The sequence below is a fragment of the Scyliorhinus canicula genome, chromosome 24, assembly GCF_902713615.1.
Source record: "Scyliorhinus canicula chromosome 24, sScyCan1.1, whole genome shotgun sequence".
NCBI classification, from domain to species: Eukaryota; Metazoa; Chordata; class Chondrichthyes; order Carcharhiniformes; family Scyliorhinidae; genus Scyliorhinus; species Scyliorhinus canicula.
This window is the reverse complement of record NC_052169.1, coordinates 25613714-25635162: the sequence shown is the minus strand read 5'-3', so window position 1 is coordinate 25635162 and position 21449 is coordinate 25613714. Positions and strand designations below refer to the sequence as shown.

Genomic DNA, 21449 nt, shown 5'->3' with positions numbered 1-21449 from the left:
CTCCTCCTCGCCCCTGCCCTCCCCCCCCTGCCCTCTCCTTCCCCACCCTGCCCTCTCCTCCCCCACCCTGCCCTCTCCTCCCCCACCCTGCCCTCTCCTCCCCCACCCTGCCCTCTCCTCCCCCACCCTGCCCTCTCCTCCCCCCCCGCCCTCTCCTCCCCCCTACCCTCTCCTCCACCCCTGCTCTCTCCTTCCCCACCCTGCCCTCTCCTCCCCCCCTGACCTCTCCAACCCCTGCCCTCTCCTCCACCCCCCTGCCCTCTCCTCCCACCCCATCTTCCATTTCCTGCCTCCTCCCCTCTTTCCTGCCCTCCGCACATTTGACCACCTCTCGCTCCATCCCTTCCTGCCTTCTCCAGCAAACCTCATTCCTCGCTTTGCCCTTTCCCTCTGTCCTCCACCCCTGCCCCCTACTCCCTCCCTTGCCCTCTCCTTCCCCCCCGCCCTCTCCTTCCCCCCCCCCCCCGCCCTCTCCTCTCTCTTCCCTCTTCCCCCCCCCCCCCCCCGGCCCACTCGGAGGCTCCGACTGCTTTCTGACCGTTGTTGTTGGTGTTTGCAGGGGGTTTGTTGGATGTTGAGCGAGCTGGGAACGCAGTGGCTGATTCCTCTCCTGCACTGGCAGCCGTGCCTTTAGCTGCCTGGGCCCCAAGGCTCTGGAATTCCCTCCCGCAACCCCCATCACCAGCAACACCCCCCCTCTCCCACCAGCCCACGCCGCCCTCCTATTCAAAGCGCTCCTTAAAAACCACCTGTATCCTGTCCAAACAATATTAAAATGTGTAATGCAAGTTGTTGCTATAGTTACGAATAGGTTTACTCTGCCCGTTATTCTACACAGTTTCTTTACTGAACTGCAGGTGGAGTAAGAACCACACCAGCGAAGGCATTTCCGCTGGAGGGGAGAATAAATGGTCAGGACCCTCGGCCTCACCTTGTCCCATCTGTGCTTCTGGCACCCGCTCTCGGATTATGCGACAGGCATCGTACACCACGGTGGAAGGTTCAAATTGCATCGTCTTGACAACATTGCACTGGCGGACACAGATCTTCAGTGACAGGGCCACCATGGTGCCAAGCAAACGGAAACAGGCCCCTCACCACACCTGGGGGAGAAAGCAGAGAGAGTTCCTTCACTTTACAAATAAACATTAATTGAGAATTCGGTCACTGGATGTGAACATCGTTGGCAAGACCACATTGTCCATCCCTAGTTACCCTCGAAAAGATGGTGGTGAGCTGCCTTCTTCAGCCCCTGCAGTCCACGCGGTGTGGGTGCACCCACAGGATCCGTGTAATGCAGAAGGAGGCCATTCAGCCCATTGGGTCAGCACCGACGCTCAAAGAGGACCCTCCCCAGGTCCACACCTCCGTCCTATCCGTCACCTCAGATAGCATTTGGACATCGAGGGGCAATTTGGCTATGGCCAATCCACCTAACCTGCACATCTTTGGACTGTGGGAGGAAACCGGAGCACCCGGAGGAAACCCACGCAGACACGGGGGGAGAACGTGCAGACTCCGCACAGACAGTGACCCAAGCCGGGAATCGAACCCGGGTCCTTAATGGCGCGAGAAAGCACTGCCAAGCTAAATTTCCCCTCAATGTCCAAAAGGTTAGGTGGGGTTACTGGGTTACGGGGCTAGGGAGGAGGCGAGGGCTTAAGTAGGCGGCTGTTTCCAAGGGCCAGTGCAGACTCAATGGGCCGAATGTTCTCCTTCTGCACTGTAAATTCTATGACACCATCCGGTTCTATGTAACATTCTCGGGCTCTGATAAATAAGTGAGACTCTCAGCAAGCCTTGGGCGCTTGTCACAAAATTCCCACCCGAACCTCAGGCATCAGACTGGTCTGCCCCTGACACAACACGCTGAGTGAATCAGAAAGTCGTGTCAAATAAAAAATATTGGCACTGATTTATCAAGAAAGAGACAGTCTGACTCACCACACTGTCAGGAATGATACTGTGCTGCATTGATGCAAACATCCGTAAACTATTGTCTACATTAATCAAATCGGGTCAGCAAAAAACAAAAACGTTATTTTACAAAGCTGGAGACTCGGTGTGAGGATGGGGCGAGAGCACAGCAAAGTGCTGTGAAGCGATGAATGCTGCTGAATCAGCAGCTCGCCATCGTTACAGCTCAGGTACTGAGAGAAGCTGGAATAAACACCACAACCACACTCATTCAACACCGACATCCTCAATCAGCTAGCAAATACCCTGACTGCTTCATGACTGCTGTGTGTGTATAAGGTGCGCTTTGTGTTAATCATTCAAAGACTGGGTCAGATAGAACATAGAACATAGAACAGTACAGCACAGAACAGGCCCTTCGGCCCTCGATGTTGTGCCGAGCAATGATCACCCCACTCAAACCCATGTATCCACCCTATACCCGCAATCCAACAACCCCCCCCCCCCCCCCCCGTCCCCCTTAACCTTACCTTTAGGACACTACGGGCAATTTAGCATGGCCAATCCACCTAACCCGCACATCTTTGGACTGTGGGAGGAAACCGGAGCACCCGGAGGAAACCCACGCACACACGGGGAGGACGTGCAGACTCCGCACAGACAGCGACCCAGCCGGGAATCGAACCTGGGACCCTGGAGCTGTGAAGCATTTATGCTAACCACCATGCTACCGTGCGGCCCCACGGTATTGTTTTCATTCGAGATTAATGCCGATAGCACAGGGTGATCAGTTAACTAAAATTGAATTCACTTTACCCATAGCTTCCAAAATGAATTACATTTCAATTCACATCCACCGGGTTCAGTGTGTGGCACTCTCACCTCTGGGTCGGAGGTTGTGGGTTCAGCTCTTACTGCAGCGACTTGAGCACTTAATCCAGCTGACACTGCCAGTACAGTACTGAGGGAGCGCCGCACTGTCAGTGGGTCAGTGCTGAGGGAGTGCCGCACTGTCAGAGGGTCAGTACTGAGGGAGTGCTGCACTGTCAGAGGGTCAGTACTGAGGGAGTGCTGCACTGTCAGAGGGTCAGTACTGAGGGAGTGCTGCACTGTCAGAGGGTCAGTACTGAGGGAGTGCTGCACTGTCAGAGGGTCAGTACTGAGGGAGTGCTGCACTGTACTGAGGGAGTGCTGCACTGTCAGAGGGTCAGTACTGAGGGAGCCCTGCACTGTCAGAGGGTCAGTACTGAGGGAGTGCTGCACTGTCAGAGGGTCAGTACTGAGGGAGTGCCGCACTGTCGGAGATGCTATCTGCAGGGTGATGGAGGCAGAATGTAAACTGTAAGGTCCACATGTTCCCGCTCCCATCAGTTCGACAGCACCATTTGGTTTTTCTTTACGACCATAGTGGGTCAGATCGCGAACAACGATCAGTCATGAGTACAGGAGGGAGCTCGAGAACCTAGTAGGGTGGTGTAATGACAACAATCTCTCCTTCAATGTCAGCAAAACTAAGGAGCAGGTCATTGACTTCAGGAAGGGAAGTATCGTACACACCCCTGTCTGCATCAATGGAGCCGAAGTGGAGATGGTTGACAGCTTCAAATTCCTAGGTGCGCACATCACCAACAATCTGTCCTGGTCCACTCACATCGACGCCTATACTTCCTCAGGAAACTAAGGAAATTCGGCATGTCCACATTAATTCTCACCAACTTTTACAGATGTACCATAGAAAGCATCCTATCTGGCTGCATCACAGCCTGGTATGGCCACTGCTCGGCCCAAGACCATAAGAAACTAGAGAGTCGTGAACACTGCCCAGTCCATCACACGAACCTGCCTCCCATCCAATGACTCTGTCTACACCTTCTGCTGCTTTGGGAAAGCGGGCAGCATAGTCAAAGACCCCTCCCACACAACTTACTCACTCTTCTAACTTCTTCCATTGGGTAGGAGATACAAAAGTCTGAGAACACGCACAAACAGACTCAAAACAGCTTCTTCCCCGCTGTTACCAGACTCCTGAATGACCCTCTTGTGAACTAATCTGATCTCTCCTCACAACTTCTCTACTGAGTAGTACGACACTCCATATGATCTACCCGATGTATGTGTCTATGTATTTACATTGTGTATTTATTGTATGTCCTATGTTTTTCCTGAATGGAATGATCTGTTGGACTGAATGCAGAACAATACTCTTCACTGTACACGTGACAATAAACAAATCCAAAATCCAACAGTGTCGAGTTTATATAGTGTCGTTGGCTTGGCCAGCATTTGTTGCCCATCCCGAACCCCTACCGGGCGGCACGGTGGCACAGTGGCTAGCACTGCTGCCTCACAGCACCAGGGTCCCAGGTTCGATTCCCCGCTTGAGTCACTGTCAGTGTGGAGTTTGCATGTTCTCCCCGTGTGTGCGTGGGTTTCCTCCGGGTACTCCGGTTTCCTCCCACAGTCCAAGGAAATGCAGGTTAGGTGGATTGGCCATGATCAATTGCCCTTTAGTGTCCCGAGAGGTACAGGTTCAGTCTTGGGGACACAGGGGTTGCGTGCTCATTCGAAGGGTCGGTGCAGATTCGATGGGCCGAATATCCTCCTTCAGCACTGTAGCGATTCTATGAATTGTCCTGAGAAGGTGGTGCTGATTTGCCTTCCTGAACGGATGCAGGCGGTGTAGGTACATCCACAGTGCTGTTAGGAACGGAATTCCGGAATTTTGACCCAGCGATAGTGAAGGAACCACCGATCTATTTCCAAGTCAGGGTGGTGAGTGACTTGGAGGGGAACCTCCAGGTGGTGGGGCTCCCAGGTATCTGCTGCCCTTGACCTTCTAGATGGTAGTGGTCGTGGGTTTGGAAGATGCTGTCAAAGGAGCCTTAGTGAGTTACTGCAGTGCATCTTGTAGATGGCACACACGGCTGACACTGTGCGCCGGTGGTGGAGGGTTTGAATGTTCATGGATAGGTTGCCAATCAAGCGGGGCTGCTTTGTCCTGGATGGTGTTGAGTTTCTTGAGTATTGTTGGAGCTGCATTCATCCCGGCGAGTGGAGAGGATTCCATCACACTCCTGATGTAGATGGTGGACAGGCTTTGGGGAGTTGGGGGGTGAATTACTCACTGCAGGATTTCCAGCCTCTAACCTGTTCTTGTTCACAGTATTTATCTGGTGAGTCCAGTTTAGCATCTGGCCAATGGTGTTGCACCTTCCCCCCACTATCTTGGGCAGCAGCAACAGGGGTGACCTTGCACAGGCCTGGTCAAGAAGCAGCCTTTGTGATTCCAGGCTAGCATTTGAAATACCACCTCCTTAAGACATTGCCAAACCCACACACGTCTGAGCACAAGACAGGCGAGTGCTTGCAATCAATAATATATAACAGTAGATATAACAACCAGGCCTCTGTCGTTATCCATTGGGTTCTTTGACTGGTTTAGATCGTGGCTCCTTAGCCCCACGTGCTGTACAGGTTGCAACGCCCCAACTGGCGACGTCAGAGGCTGATGTGATGCCCTGGTTTTAGAGTAGATCATGGCCGGAATTCTTCGTCCGTTGGAATTGCCTGTTCCCGTCGGTAGTGCACTCCCGCCCTCGGGATTCCCGGCGGTGCAGGGTGGCCTCAATGGGAATTCTCATCGACACACGGTGGGAGCAGACAATCCCGCCGCCCAGAAAGTCCGGGGAATCGGAGAATTCAGTTCCGCTGCCACAAAACACCGGATCCAAAACAAAAGTAAAATATCGCAGAGGCTGGAAAATGGGAAATCAAAACAGAGAGTGCTGGAAAGGTTCAGCCGGTCTGGCAGCATCTGTGGAGAGAGAAACGGAGTCCTGGCCCCACACCGAAGGGACATGTTCGCGGACTCACTGGCAGGGAGCACTCTGCCCCCAACGCTAGCCCAGGCCACAATCTCACTAATACCCAAAATAGATAAAGACCTGACGGAATGTGGATCATACAGGCCCATTTCGTTGCTGATCGTGCATGCAAAAATACTCACAAAGATCCTGGCCAAAAGGCTGGAGGGCTGCGTACCAGAGGTGGTTGCAGAGGACCAAACGGGCTTTGTCAAGGGTAGGCAGCTCACAGCGAACATCAGGCAGCTGCTGAATGTGATAATGACCCCCCCCCCCCCCCCACCCAGGGAGAGAACACCAGAGGTGATGGTCTCCCTGGAAAAGGTCTTTGACAGAGTTGAATGAAGATACCTCCTCGAGGTACTGGAACGGTTTGGGCTCGGAGCGGGTTTCACCGCCTGGGTGAGGCTCCTGTCCAACGCTCCCAAAGTGAGTGTCCGAACTAACTCCACCAGCTCTGAATATTCCAGCTACAGAGAGGAAGACAGGGCTGTCCCCTGTCCCCATTCTTGTTCGCGCTAGCGATCGAACCCCTGGCGATAGCCCTGCGGGACGCAAAAAGCTGGAAGTGAATCCGGAGAGGAGACAGAGAGCACAGAGTCTCACTCTATGCAGATGACCGGCTCCTCTATGTCTCAAAGCCACAGGAGGGACTGAAAGAGTTTGGAACCTTCTCGGGCTACAAACATAACCTAGGCTAAAGCGAGACATTCCCAGTGAACCCAAACGGGGGAGGGGCAGAGCTGAAGGGCTCCCGTACAAAACGGCCCAGAACAGATTCTGTTACCCGGGGATCCAAATAGTCAGAGACTGGACACAGATCCACAAGTAGAACCTGACCAGCCTGGTGGAGGAAGTAAGAAAAGACCTTCAACGGTGGGGCTCACTCCCACTCTCCCTGGCGGGAAGACTGCAGACGATCAAGGTGAACGTACTGCCAAGGTTCCTCTTCCTGTTTTGATCCACCCCGATCTTCGTCCCCAAGGCCTTTTTCCAAAACATAGACAGGCTAATCATGGCGTTAGGGTGGGGGGCAAGAACCCGAGAATTCTCAAACCGACACTGCAAAGAGGGAAAGTCAGAGGGGGCCTGGCTCTACCGAACCTACAATACTACCACTGGGCAGCAACGGCAGAAAGAGTGAGGGGATGGGTACAAGAACCCATATTCCCGGCTGGGTCACTGTCTGTGCGGAGTCTACACGTCCTCCCCGTGTGTGCGTGGGTTTCCTCCGGGTGCTCCGGTTTCCTCCCACAGTCCAAAGATGTGCGGGTTAGGTGGATTGGCCATGCTAAATTGCCCGTAGTGTCCTAAAAAAAGTAGGGGGGGGGGGGGCGGTTGTTGGGTTACGGTATATGGTGGATACGTGGGTTTGAGTGGGGTGATCATTGCTCGGCACAACATCGAGGGCCGAAGGGCCTGTTCTGTGTTGTACTGTTCTATGTTCTATGTTCTATAACCCGGCACAGATTGGGTACAAATGGAGGAGGCCTCCTGTAAAGGAACAACCCTCCGGGCCCTGGCCACAGCAGCACTCCCATCCTCCTCAACAAGGTACACGAGTCCACTGGTAGCGGCCACGCTGAGAACGTGGGCCCAGTTGAGACAGCATTTCGAGATAACCAAAATGTCCCTTATGACCCCCATCTGCGACAATCACAGATTTCCCCCCAGCCATGCTAGATACCACCTTCAAAAGATGGAGGCAGGACGGGGGCACACATACGGTCTGGGACTTCTACATAGGGTGCAGACTGGCTTTAGAGAGGGTGCAGAGGAGGTTCACCAGATGTTGCCTGGTATGGAGGGTGCCAGCTATGAAGACAGGTGAGATTAGGATTATTTTCATTAGAAAGACGGAGGTTGAGGGGGGACCTCATTGAGGTCTACAAAATCATGAGGGGTATAGACAGGGTGGATAGCAACAAGCTATTTCCCCCAGAGTGGGGGACTGAATTACTAGGGGTCACTAGTTCAAAGTGAGAGCGGAAAAGTTTAAGGGAGATATGCATGGAAAGTTCTTTACGCAGAGGGTGGTGGGTGCCTGGAACGCATTGCCGGCGGAGGTGGTAGAGGCGGGCACGATAGCGTCATTTACGATGCATCTAGACAGATATATGAATGGGCAGGGAGCAGAGGGATACAGATCCTTAGAAAATAGGCGACAGTTTTAGCTAGAGGATCCGGATGGGTACAGGCTTAGAGGGCCGAAGGGCCTGTTCCTGTGCTATAATTTTTCTCTGTTCTTTGACACTGGACGAACTGTCGAGAAGTGGAAACTAACAGAAGGACAGGAATTGAGACATCTCCAAATAAAGCACTTCCTCCGCAAAGAGACAGTAGGGTACCCTGGGGCACCAGAAAGCACACTACTAGAGGACCTGATAGGCACAAGCAGCGAGAAGGGGGAGCTATGTGGGAAAATATACGGACAGCTACTGGACAGAACCGAACACCACTGGACGGGACCAGACAAAAAAGTGGGAGGACGCGCTGGGGACAGAGGTGGGATGGCGACTCTGGAGCGAAGTACTGAGCAGGGTGAACTCCACCTCCTCCTGCGCAAGGCTAAGCCTAATGCAGCTCAAAGTGGTGCACAGAGCGCACCTGACCAGAATCCGAATGAGCAGGTTCTTCCCGGAGGTGGAGGATAAATGTGAACAGTGGCAGAGGGGCCCGGCCAACCACACCCACATGTTTTGGGCTTGCCCCAAGCTTGCTGGGTTCTGGACAGCCTTCTCCGATGCAATGTCCAAGGTTGTGAGGGTGAAGCCATGCCCAATAGTGGCAATCTTCGGGGTATGGGAGCAGCCAGAGCTACACATGGGGAAGGGGGCTAATGCTTCCCTAATCGCACGGCCGGAGAATCCTACTCGGCTGGCGATCGGCAGCACCGCCCACAGCTGCAGACTGGCTCGCTGACCTCTCGGAATTTCTCCACCTGGAGAAGATTAAGTTCACCATCCGAGGGTCAGAGGAAGGCTTCCTGGATACTTGGGGACAGTTCGTCAGCCTGTTCCAAAATCTGTTCGAGGTCAGCAAAGAGGAGTAAGCCAGGGACAAAAAAAATGAAGCACCAAAGGATTGCGCAAACCGGGGGAGGGGGGGGGCTCTCTGTAAAATAAAGCAAATTAGCGCGGGCAAGAAAAATGTAATATATATAAGCAACAACAGTTTATAAATATGAGAAAAGCCAATAAAAAGATTTTCAAAAAAAAAAGAAACAGATCGAAAGGATCTAAACATATGCATAGAGTAAGTTGCTTTTTTAAAAATTACTTTTCCATTCTTCAACTTCCAAAACCAGTGCACAGAGGGGACAGGACAAGCCTGTAATCCAGCTCCTTGCCTGCTCCAAAAGCAGTCAAATTGAATCCAATTCATACTCTCCACAAGACAGACATATCCAAGCTGACAAGGAACGGTATTGTACCTCATCTTGGGCTCGATCTGACGTTTGATCTTACACAGAAGGCCAATCTTATTGAGCTACTTTGTGCAGCTATTTCACGAGCCGATGACTTAATATCGTCGAAAGAATTTTGCCCAACACTGATCCTGACATTTCCTCGTCAGTGTTGCCAGAGAATGAGACACATTTAATTACCAGTGAGCTGCTTGGGTTGGTGTCAAGTTCTGGACCGTTACAACCCCAACTTAATGAGTGGTTCTGCTGCCAATGTGGAAAGCTAATAGCCTCGCTAATGTTTATATCCTCGGCCAAAACCTCATCCTTGACCTTGTACCTCTTAACTGCACGTCGGTATGGATAGGACGGCAGATTGACGCCTTGGTTTAACCAGCTAGCATGCAAGGCAATCAAGACCAGAGCAAATGTCCAAAGACGTCAGGGAATGCACCGTGGCGCAGGGGTTAGCACTGTTGCCTCGTAGCTCCGAGGACCCGGGTTCGATCCCGACCCCGGGTCACTGCCCGTGTGGAGTTTGCACATTGTCCCCGTTTTTGCATGGGTGTCACCCCCACAACCCAAAGACGTGCAGGTTAGGTGGATTGGCCATGTTAAATTGCCCCTTGTGTCCAGCACTGTGCAGGCGACGTTGCGGGGATAGGGTGGAGGTGTGGATTTAGGAAGGGTGCTCTTTCGGAGGGTGGGTGCAGACTCGATGGGTCGAACGGCCTCCTTCTGCACCGTAGGGATTCTATGAACTTTAGATATTGATGACCACTTCCTTGCGGACGGCTGCATGAAAGTCTTGCACCCGCTCACTGAGCACATAAAGCACCCAAAAGGTGCTATACCTGAACCAAGCTGCCTCCAAACACTACAGGCAAAATCTAGCTTCTGTCTGGATGGAAACGGAAATGAGTCATTGTCCATGGATTCCATGGTTACATAGACATAGGAAATAGAAGCAGGAGGAGGCCATTCGGCCCTTCGAGCCTGCTCTGCCATTCATTATGATCATGGCTGATCATCAAATTCAATACCTTTATCCCGCCTCCCCCTCATATCCCTTGATCCCTTTAGCCCCGAGAACTAATTCAAATTCCTTCTTGAAATTTCACAACGTTTTGGCCTCAACAACTTTCTGTGGAAGCGAATTCCAGATTCCCCACTCTCTGGGTAAAGAATGTTCTCCTCATCTCAGTCCTAAATGGTTTACTCCTTATCCTCAAACTCTGACCCCTAGTTCTGGACTCCCCCACCATCGAGAACATTCATTCTGAATCGACCCTGTCTAATCCTGGTCGAATTTTGTAGTTAGATTGGAGACAGCCACCATTATACCCCTGGGGCTTGTGAGGAACCCAAGAAGTTGTGGCTGTTTAATACTAAAGGGAGGGGAGAAAAACCAACAAATTACAGCAAAATTTGAAACCGCAAGGGGAAGAGATCATTTTTTAAAAATGAATTTACAGGATGCAAGTGTCGCTGGCCCTGCCCAGCATTTAATGCCCATCTCTCATTGCGCTCGAGAAGGTGGTGGGGAGCCCCCTTCTTTAACAGCTGCAGTCGCTGTAGCCAGCGGTCCGTCCGCTTTCATTCCTTTTTGCTTCCTGTGTAGCGATTGAATACATCGGAGTTCCTTGCTCGGCCATTTCAGAAGGCAGATAACAGCCCAGCCACATCGCTGTGGGTCTGGCATTACATGTCGGTCAGACCAGAGGATTATAAAAGATACGATTTATAATCATGTAGATAGGAATAATATGATTAGGGATAGTCAGCATGGTTTTGTGAAGGGTAGGTCAATGCTCACAAACCTTATCGAGTTCTTTGAGAAGGTGACTGAACAGGTAGACGAGGGTAGAGCAGTTGATGTGGTGTATATGGATTTCAGTAAAGCGTTTGATAAGGTTCCCCACGGTCGGCTATTGCAGAAAATACGGAGGCTGGGGATTGAGGGTGATTTAGAGATGTGGATCAGAAATTGGCTAGTTGAAAGAAGACAGAGAGTGGTAGTTGATGGGAAATGTTCAGAATGGAGTTCAGTTACGAGTGGCGTACCACAAGGATCTGTTCTGGGGCCGTTGCTGTTTGTCATTTTTATAAATGACCTAGAGGAGGGCGCAGAAGGATGGGTAAGTAAATTTGCAGACGACACTAAAGTCGGTGGAGTTGTAGACAGTGCGGAAGGATGTTGCAGGTTACAGAGGGACATAGATAAGCTGCAGAGCTGGGCTGAGAGGTGGCAAATGGAGTTTAATGTGGAGAAGTGTGAGGTGATTCACTTTGGAAAGAATAACAGGAATAAGGAATATTTGGCTAATGGTAAAATTCTTGGTAGTGTGGATGAGCAGAGGGATCTTGGTGTCCATGTACATAGATCCCTGAAAGTTGCCACCCAGGTTGATAGGGTTGTGAAGAAGGCCTATGGTGTGATGGCCTTTATTGGTAGAGGGATTGAGTTCCGGAGCCATGAGGTCATGTTGCAGTTGTACAAAACTCTAGTACGGCCGCATTTGGAGTATTGCGTACAGTTCTGGTCGCCTCATTATAGGAAGGATGTGGAAGCTTTGGAACGGGTGCAGAGGAGATTTACCAGGATGTTGCCTGGTATGGAGGGAAAATCTTATGAGGAAAGGCTGATGGACTTGAGGTTGTTTTCGTTAGAGAGAAGAAGGTTAAGAGGTGATCTAATAGAGGCATACAAAATGATCAGAGGGTTAGATAGGGTGGACAGCGAGAGCCTTCTCCCGCGGATGGAGGTGGCTAGCACGAGGGGACATAGTCTTAAATTGAGGGGTAATAGATATAGGACAGAGGTCAGAGGTGGGTTTTTTACGCAAAGAGTGGTGAGGCCGTGGAATGCCCTACCTGCAACAGTAGTGAACTCGCCAACATTGAGGGCATTTAAAAGTTTATTGGATAAGCATATGGATGATAAGGGGATAGTGTAGGTTAGATGGCCTTTAGTTTTTTCCATGTCGGTGCAACATTGAGGGCCGAAGGGCCTGTACTGTGCTGTATCGTTCTATGTTCTATGTAAGGACGGCAGATTTCTTTCCCCAAAGGACATGAGTGAACCAGATGAGTTTTTAACGACAATGGTTACAAAGATGGTTAATTCCAGATGTTTTTCAATTTAAATTCCGCCATCTGCTGTGGTGGGATTTGAATATGCATCCCTGGAAAATGGCCCCAGGTCTCTGGATTACCAGCCCAGTGACAGTACCTACCCCCCCCCCCCCCCCCCCCCCCCACCCCCTCTTCACCCCCCAGAGAAGTTGCTGATTCCGAGAGCAGCGCTGTTGAAGGTGAACAAGAAGCCAACAACCAATTACAATGTTTTACAAACTTTTGATCCGGAGACCAATTTTTACCAACGGGCTGGTCTTCAGGACCCGCGCTGGCCGACCTTCGCAGCCCACACCGTCCGACCATCAGACCCAACATTTTCGCTCACCTTCAATGTGACAGGTGAACCTGCTTGGTCTCACGATATCACTTGCTTTCTCATTCAATGTCACATTTCTGTATGGGTTGTCCACCAGAGGTCCTGAAGCTCACACCAGCGCTGCTTTGTCCTGCTATGGACTCTCCTGTGCAGCTCTCTCCAGCAGATTCAGTTGTGAGATCCTGGCCTGTTTGTGTCTCAGGCCTGCTCTTCCTTCGTCCAAAAAGATTCATCCTCAGTTCTTCACACAGTCCTGTTGTTTGCTTGCTGGCAGCTACAAAATGGAGAGAGCTTTCCCCACTAACTTCACGCCCAGAGTGCGTGACGTCAGCGTGCTGGGCGCGTGACCTGCTCTCTGCCGTCGCTTATGGCAGGGAGACTAAGTGATTTTAAAAATTCTGCTCCTAGAACAGCACGCCGATGTACGGAGGAGGGGGATTGCCCCCCTGGGTCTGCACACCACTACATCTGGCTGAGGTGACACGCATGTGCGGGGTGGGCGCCATTCTGGAAAGCCGGTCGCAGCTGTGATGATATGCACAAACAAGTTTATACATAATGTTATGCATGACCTCCGACACCAGGTGGAAGTGTAAACTAACAATGTGACCCTCTAGTCTGGGAGTTGGGAGTAGGTCGTGCTGGAGGACAGACGTATTTTACAGTAGCTCTACCATAGATGATTGTTAGTTTATTATTTTATTTATCCTAGTTAACTGATCACGCAGTTGTTCCATAATAAATTGGTTAAACTACATGTTCTGCATTTCATCATTCACTTCGGCCAGTCTATAGAACATGACAGCGGCCGTCGGCACTTCTTCCCGCAATCGGGAATGCCGCGACCCTCCCGACATCCACCTGCGTGTCACAAACCTGAGTTTGAAAATGACTGACATATTGCATTCGCTGGTGAGAATGATTCCTAACCTGGAGCATTGACAAAATGATTCTATTTTCAAATACTCCCAGTTAGAACGTGCTTGCAAAAGAGTCCCCAGTTTCATTATTTGCACAAACGTTAATAACTGACTCACCTATCTTCAGACCTGTTGCTGAATTTAGATTTTCTAAGTAAAGCACAATAAAAAACAAACATTGGATGAAATACTTGAAGCTCAGGCAAACTAAAAAAAAAACGTACAAAAGAGCAGCTCACTTGTGAATAATTTCACAGCGTTTGTTGAATGATAAAAGTCCAAAGTTCCGCTTGTTCACCTTCTATCATCCTGCGAGTTATGCAATGATCATTGATCAATCGCTGCGGTTTATCTCTATCAATGATCCAGACACAAGAGGCTTGTTTTCTTTTGCAATCTTGGAGACTCCGAGGAACTTTACAAATAGCAGGTGGGACTTGAATTTGGAAGTCTTGCCCTCATTTCCAATGGATCTTATTTTCTTCGGATGGGATGGTGGGGTAAAAGGGGCCAGGATACGACTCCCACATTTCGGCAACCTTAACTCAGCAGGTTAATTGGAATTCAGTGCGGATTCAAACATCCCATTTTTGCTTGAGCAATGGATTTATTCCACAGTGTGCGAGTTCAGAATCTTTAGAGAATATGGAAATGCTCAGTAAGGAGGGATGAAGTCTGTCGAACTGTCAACCTGTCAAGTTATTTAAATGGCCACCCCTTTAAAAACTGAAAATAAAATGCTTGCCTGTGAGAATTGAAAAAAAATGTTCCATCAGTTTCAAGAGATGTTTGCTGACATAACTTTAAGAGCTATCATTAGAGCATTATTAATACTTGGCTGCTTTCCACAACCTATTATCACAATAGGGGTCTTACAAGTACACCGTTTAATTGACAACTCCAGGAGTTTATTAAAGGAATAGCTGCCTTTCATGTGGGATTATGAATATAGTTATGTTTTTGTAAAATAAATCCCTTTAAACACTGAAAAGAAAAACTGTGAGAATTGCCTGCCTGTGAGAATTGAAAAAAAAAGTACAATTAGCTGTAGTCTATTCTAAAGTACAGTTAGCTGGGGACGTCCGTTGAAGGGGATGTGCTGACAAGTTGCACATCAGGTGGCTCTCCTCTCACCTCTTTTCGCCCGACAAAGCCAGCTGACGCCAAAAAACATCCCCACACCGCTACCAACAACACAACGAGAGAAAAATGCCAAAAAGCAGCCATTCCAGCGACGGGTGGAAACCAGGAGCAGAAAAGGCCTGGACAAACAAACGACGGAGCCGGCCGACGCACAAGAAGCCCTCCCACACCAGTGGATGGGTGGAGCATGTTCCTCTCAAGAAAACGGAGAGAGCATCAGGAAGAAACAAAGGCGGACATTCAAGCTGTGGTGAAGATTGCCGAAGCTCTGGTGACTATGCGGGTGGCCCTGGATAAGGTGGAAAGGCGACTGGTAGCCCAGGAGGAAATGATCAAAGAGCTGGGAAAAGTTGCAACAGACCAGTGCGACCGGATCACCGCCCAGGAGAAACAGGTGGCAAGGCTGGACGCGATGCAGGGGGATCAGAATGGGAAAATCCAGGACCAGGAGAACGGGTCGAGGCGTCAAGATCTACGAATTGTGGGCCTGCCGGAGGAGAACAAAGGTAGGAACCCCACAGACTACGTGGCCCAAATACTGGGCAACCTAACGGGAAGGGATAGCTTCCACAGCCCACCAGAAATCCGACAGAGGACAGCGGTCGCTTTGACCAAAGCCAGGTACAGCTGAGAGGGGATAATCACCAAAATGCACCGGGAACAAATCCTGCGCTGGGCCAGACAAACCAAAAACTGGAAGGCCACTGGATTCAGACTGATCAGGGGACCTGGGCAAGCACGGGGCAGAATTTAATAGGGAAAGCCCTATACAGAAAGGGTATAAAGTTTAGGATACTGTATGCAGCCACGCTCTGGGTCACATTTGCAAGGCAGCAAGCACTTCATCACAGCCCCTGTGGATGTAGACAAGTTTGTCTCGGAGAATGGACTAGAGAAGCGGCAGCAGAGACAGCGATGAAGAGCTCGCAGGAAGAGACTCTGAAGTTTTTCTTTCTACTTTCCGAATTGCCAACTGTGAACCACCACCATGGGTGGGGAAAACACACTTGGCGTGGGTAAAGAAAGATTGAGAGGGTATTAGACTGGCAACAACAGGCCACACGTGGCAACTTGGAAGAAAATGGCGCTGCAAGCAACCACTTCCTGATCAAAGGGAAACGCCAGAGTGCAGGGGCCTATCCACATGGCGTACTCACACAGTTGGTGGCCATGTTGGGTGGCCCCTGGACAAAGGAAAACTCTGGGGGGGCAGGGACCCGGCCTCATGGGAAGAACAGTGCCCATGGCTACCTTGGACAGCGCCCTAACAAAGGGATACCCCGGAGAGCAGGGGTACATCCACCAGGTATGGTATGAAGAATGAAAATCGCTTATCGTCACGAGTAGGCTTCAATGACGTTACTGTGAAAAGCCCCTAGTCGCCACATTCCGGCAACTGTCCGGGGAGGCTGGTACGGGCATCAAACCGTGCTGTTGGCCTGCTTTAAAAGCCAGCGATTTAGCTCAGTGAGCTTAACCAGCCCCTAAGGTCGATCCCACTGGAGCTAGAAGAGACGACAGAGAAGTAGGAAGAGGACTTGGGGTTCGAAATAGGGTGGGGACTCTGGAGCAAAGGACTGCACAGGGTCAATTCCACCTCCGCATGCGCTAGGCTAAGCCTAATGCAGCTGAAAGTGGTACACAGAGCTCACTTAAGACTGGTTGTCCAAACTTTATGGAGAAAACCTTTATGGGCCCAAATGGAGAATATCAAATTCACCACCTGAGGGTTGGAGGGCGGCTTCCAGGAAACATGGCGAGCCAATCACTCAGCTGTTCCAAAACCTGTTTTTAGCCAACAGCTCAAGTCAAAAAACAGGAGAGGGTAATCACGACACAGCTGTGGGATAGGGAGACAGTTAGCTGTCACCTGTGCCAGTACAGATAGATGCCGCCTGTGCCAGTACAGATAGATGCCGCTTGTGCCAGTAGATAGCTGTCGCCTGTGCCAGTACAGATAGCTGCCGCCTGTGCCAGTACAGATAGCTGTCGCCTGTTCGAGTGCAGATAGCTGTCGCCTGTGCCAGTACAGATAGCTGCCGCCTGTGCCAGTGCAGATAGCTGTCGCCTGTGCCAGTGCAGATAGCTGCCGCCTGTGCCAGTGCAGATAGCTGCCGCCTGTGCCAGTGCAGATAGCTGTCGCCTGTGCCAGTGCAGATAGCTGTCGCCTGTGCCAGTACAGATAGCCGCCGCCTGTGCCATTGCAGATAGCTGCCTTCTGTGCCAGTACAGATAGGTGTCGCCTGTGCCAGTACAGATAGGTGTCGCCTGTGCCAGTACAGATAGCTGCCGCCTGTGCCAGTACAGATAGCTGTCGCTTGTGCCAGTACAGATAGCTGCCGCCTGTGCCAGTGCAGATAGCTGTCGCCTGTGCCAGTACAGATAGGTGTCGCCTGTGCGAGTACAGATAGCTGCCGCCTGTGCGAGTACAGATAGCTGCCGCCTGTGCCAGTACAGATAGCTGTCGCTTGTGCGAGTGCAGGTAGCTGCCGCCTGTGCCAGTACAGATAGCTGCCGCCTGTGCCAGTACAGATAGCTGCCGCCTGTTCGAGTGCAGATAGCTGCCGCCTGTGCGAGTGCAGATAGCTGTCGCCTGTGCCAGTACAGATAGCTGTCGCCTGTGCCAGTACAGATAGCTGTCGCCTGTGCCAGTACAGATAGCTGTCACCTGTGCCAGTACAGATAGCTGTCGCCTGTGCCAGTACAGATAGCTGTCGCCTGTGCCAGTACAGATAGCTGCCGCCTGTGCCAGTACAGATAGGTGCCGCCTGTGCCAGTACAGATAGGTGCCGCCTGTGCCAGTACAGATAGCTGTCGCCTGTGCCAGTACAGATAGCTGTCGCCTGGGCGAGTACAGATAGCTGCCGCCTGTGCCAGTACAGATAGCTGCCTTCTGTGCCAGTACAGATAGCTGTCGCCTGTTCAAGTACAGATAGCTGCCGCCTGCTCCTGTGCAGATAGCTGCCGCCTGTGCCAGTACAGATAGCTGCCTTCTGTGCCAGTACAGATAGCTGTCGCCTGTTCGAGTACAGATAGCTGCCGCCTGCTCCTGTGCAGATAGCTGCCGCCTGCTCCTGTACAGATAGCTGTCGCCTGCTCCTGTACAGATAGCTGTCGCCTGTGCCAGTAGATAGCTGTTGCCTGTGCGAGTACAGATAGCTGTTGCCTGTGCGAGTACAGATAGCTGCCGCCTGTGCCAGTGCAGATAGCTGCCGCCTGTGCCAGTACAGATAGCTGTCGCCTGTGCCAGTGCAGATAGCTGTCGCCTGGGCGAGTACAGATAGCTGCCGCCTGTGCCAGTACAGATAGCTGCCTTCTGTGCCAGTACAGATAGCTGTCGCCTGTTCGAGTACAGATAGCTGCCGCCTGCTCCTGTGCAGATAGCTGCCGCCTGCTCCTGTACAGATAGCTGTCGCCTGTGCCAGTACAGATAGCTGCCGCCTGTGCCAGTACAGACAGCTGCCGCCTGTGCCAGTGCAGATAGCTGTCGCCTGTGCCAGTACAGATAGCTACCTTCTGTGCCAGTACAGATAGCTGCCTTCTGTGCCAGTACAGATAGCTGTCGTCTGTTCGAGTGCAGATAGCTGTCGCCTGTGCCAGTACAGATAGCTGCCTTCTGTGCCAGTACAGATAGCTGTCTTCTGTGCCAGTACAGATAGCTGTCGTCTGTTCGAGTGCAGATAGCTGTCGCCTGTGCCAGTACAGATAGCTGCCGCCTGTGCCAGTACAGACAGCTGCCGCCTGTGCCAGTGCAGATAGCTGTCGCCTGTGCCAGTACAGATAGGTGCCGCCTGTGCCAGTGCAGATAGCTGCCGCCTGTGCCAGTACAGATAGCCGCCGCCTGTGCCAGTGCAGATAGCTGCCGCCTGTGCCAGTACAGACAGCTGCCGCCTGTGCCAGTGCAGATAGCTGTCGCCTGTGCCAGTACAGACAGCTGCCGCCTGCGCCAGTAGACAGCTGCCGCCTGCGCCAGTGCAGATAGCTGCCGCCTGCGCCAGTACAGATAGCTGCCGCCTGTGCCAGTACAGATAGCTGTCGCCTGTGCCAGTACAGATAGGTGCCGCCTGTGCCAGTGCAGATAGCTGTCACCTGGTTGAGTACAGATAGCTGTCGCCTGGTCGAGTACAGATAGCTGTCGCCTGGTCGAGTACAGATAGCTGCCGCCTGTGCCAGTGCAGATAGCTGTCACCTGGTTGAGTACAGATAGCTGTCGCCTGGTCGAGTACAGATAGCTGTCGCCTGTGCCAGTGCAGATAGCTGTCACCTGGTTGAGTACAGATAGCGGTCGCCTGGTTGAGTACAGATAGCTGTCGCCTGGTCGAGTGCAGATAGCTGTCGCCTGTGCCAGTACAGACAGCTGCCGCCTGCGCCAGTACAGACAGCTGCCGCCTGCGCCAGTGCAGATAGCTGCCGCCTGCGCCAGTGCAGATAGCTGCCGCCTGTGCCAGTACAGATAGCTGCCTTCTGTGCCAGTACAGATAGCTGTCTTCTGTGCCAGTACAGATAGCTGTCGTCTGTTCGAGTGCAGATAGCTGTCGCCTGTGCCAGTACAGATAGCTGCCGCCTGTGCCAGTACAGACAGCTGCCGCCTGTGCCAGTGCAGATAGCTGTCGCCTGTGCCAGTGCAGATAGCTGTCGCCTGTGCCAGTACAGACAGCTGCCGCCTGCGCCAGTACAGACAGCTGCCGCCTGCGCCAGTGCAGATAGCTGCCGCCTGCGCCAGTGCAGATAGCTGCCGCCTGTGCCAGTACAGATAGCTGTCGCCTGTGCCAGTACAGATAGGTGCCGCCTGTGCCAGTGCAGATAGCTGTCACCTGGTTGAGTACAGATAGCTGTCGCCTGGTTGAGTACAGATAGCTGTCGCCTGGTCGAGTACAGATAGCTGCCGCCTGTGCCAGTGCAGATAGCTGTCACCTGGTTGAGTACAGATAGCTGTCGCCTGGTTGAGTACAGATAGCTGTCGCCTGGTCGAGTACAGATAGCTGTCGCCTGTGCCAGTACAGATAGCTGTCGCCTGTGCCAGTATTCTTGGCCAAACTGTTTGCTTCTTCCTTGGATTGGATACTATTTCTAATTTTCTTTGTAAGCCATGGATTGGCCCTCTTACCCATTTTGCTTTTGTGCCAGACAGGAGTGAACAGTTGCTGTAGTTCCCCCAAGGGTTCCTTGAATGTTTGCCATTGTCCATCCACTGTCATCCCTTGAAGTAACTCTCCCCAATCTATCAAGGCCAACTTGCGCTTCATATCCTCATAGTTCCCTTTATTAAGATTCAGTACCCTAGTCTCCGAACCAACTACTTCACTCTCCATCTTGATAAAAAATTCTATCATGTTATGGTCGCTCATCCCCAAGGGGTCTCGTACAGCCAGATTGGCAATGATTCCCTTCTCATTACACAGTACCCAGTCTAAGATGGCCTGCTCTCTAGTTGATTCCTCCACATATTGGTCAAGAAAACCATCCCGTATACACTCCAGGAATTCCTCCCCTGGATTGTGGCTAATTTGATTTGCCCAATCTATGTGAAGATTAAAATCACCCATGATCACTGATATTCCCTTATTACATCAATCTCTAATTTCTTGTTTAATGCCATTCCCAACCTCACCACTGCAGTTTGGGGGTGTATATATGACACCCACTAATGTTTTTTGTCCCTTGGTATTTCTCAACTCTACCCATACAGATTCCACATTGTCAGAGCTAATATCCTTTCTCATGATTATGTTAATTTCCTCTTTAACCAGCAGTGCTACGCCATCACCTTTTATGCCTGTCCTTCCTAAATACTGAGAACCCTGGGACATTCAGTTCCCATCCCTGTTCACCCTGCAGCCATAATCCCAATTATATCATACCAATTATATCTATCTGCGCGATTAGTTCATCCACTTTATTGCAAACGTTCCGTGCATTAAGGCACAGAGCTTTTAAGTTTGTCTTTTTCAAGGGCCCAGCGCCCCAAATGGAGGTTGGACGGTGCCTTACTAGCTGACAAGGCCTTCAGCGAAAGGATAGCGCGGGCCATAGCGGAGTACACTGAGATCAACCAAAACGGGGAGGTCTCACCCTCCACGTTCTGGGAAGCGCTTAAGGCCGTACTAAGAGGGGAAATCATAGCCTACAAAGCGCAAAGAGATAGGGAGGAAAGGGTGGCTAGGCAGAAGCTGGTCGACTCCATACTGGAGGTAGACCATAAATACTCCGAGGCCCCGACCGTAGAACTCCTGGCGGAGAGGAAAGAATTACAAAGGAACTTTGACCTGCTCTCCACCAGGAAAGCAGTACACCAACTCCGCCAGGCACGCGGGGCCCTATACGAACACGGAGACAAGCCAGCCGCCTGTTGGCCCACCAGCTGAGAAAGCAGGCAGCCAGCAGAGAAATTGCGCAAATCAGAGATACCAGAGGCACGTTGGAAACAGAACCAGAGAGGATTAACAAAACCTTCAAGGCCTTCTACCAAGAGCTGTACACCTCAGAGCCCCCAACGGGGAAGGCTGGGATGAACCGGTTTCTTGACGGACTGGACATACCAGTTGTGGGAGAGGGCAGAAAACGGGATCTGGAAGCACCACTAGCACTGGGAGAGATCATGGACAGCATTAGCTCCATGCAGGCGGGGAAGGCGCCGGGACCGGACGGATTCCCGGCGGACTTCTACAAAAAATTTGCGACAGCGCTGGCCCCGCACCTGCGGGAGATGTTCACAGACTCGCTAGCTAGGGGCACATTGCCACCCA

The 21449-nt window shown here is 51.6% G+C and overlaps 1 protein-coding gene across 1 annotated transcript in view; it reads right to left on the bottom strand.

Annotated features, from left to right (window-relative positions):
* Positions 1 to 21449, bottom strand: part of LOC119956733 (talin-2) — a 369765-nt gene that overhangs the window by 209956 nt on the left and 138360 nt on the right. The window contains exon 3 of the mRNA XM_038784070.1: positions 932 to 1103. Within this exon, the coding sequence (XP_038639998.1) occupies positions 932 to 1067 (136 nt within the window). The 5' untranslated portion in view covers positions 1068 to 1103. The remainder of the gene's footprint in view (positions 1 to 931; positions 1104 to 21449) is intronic.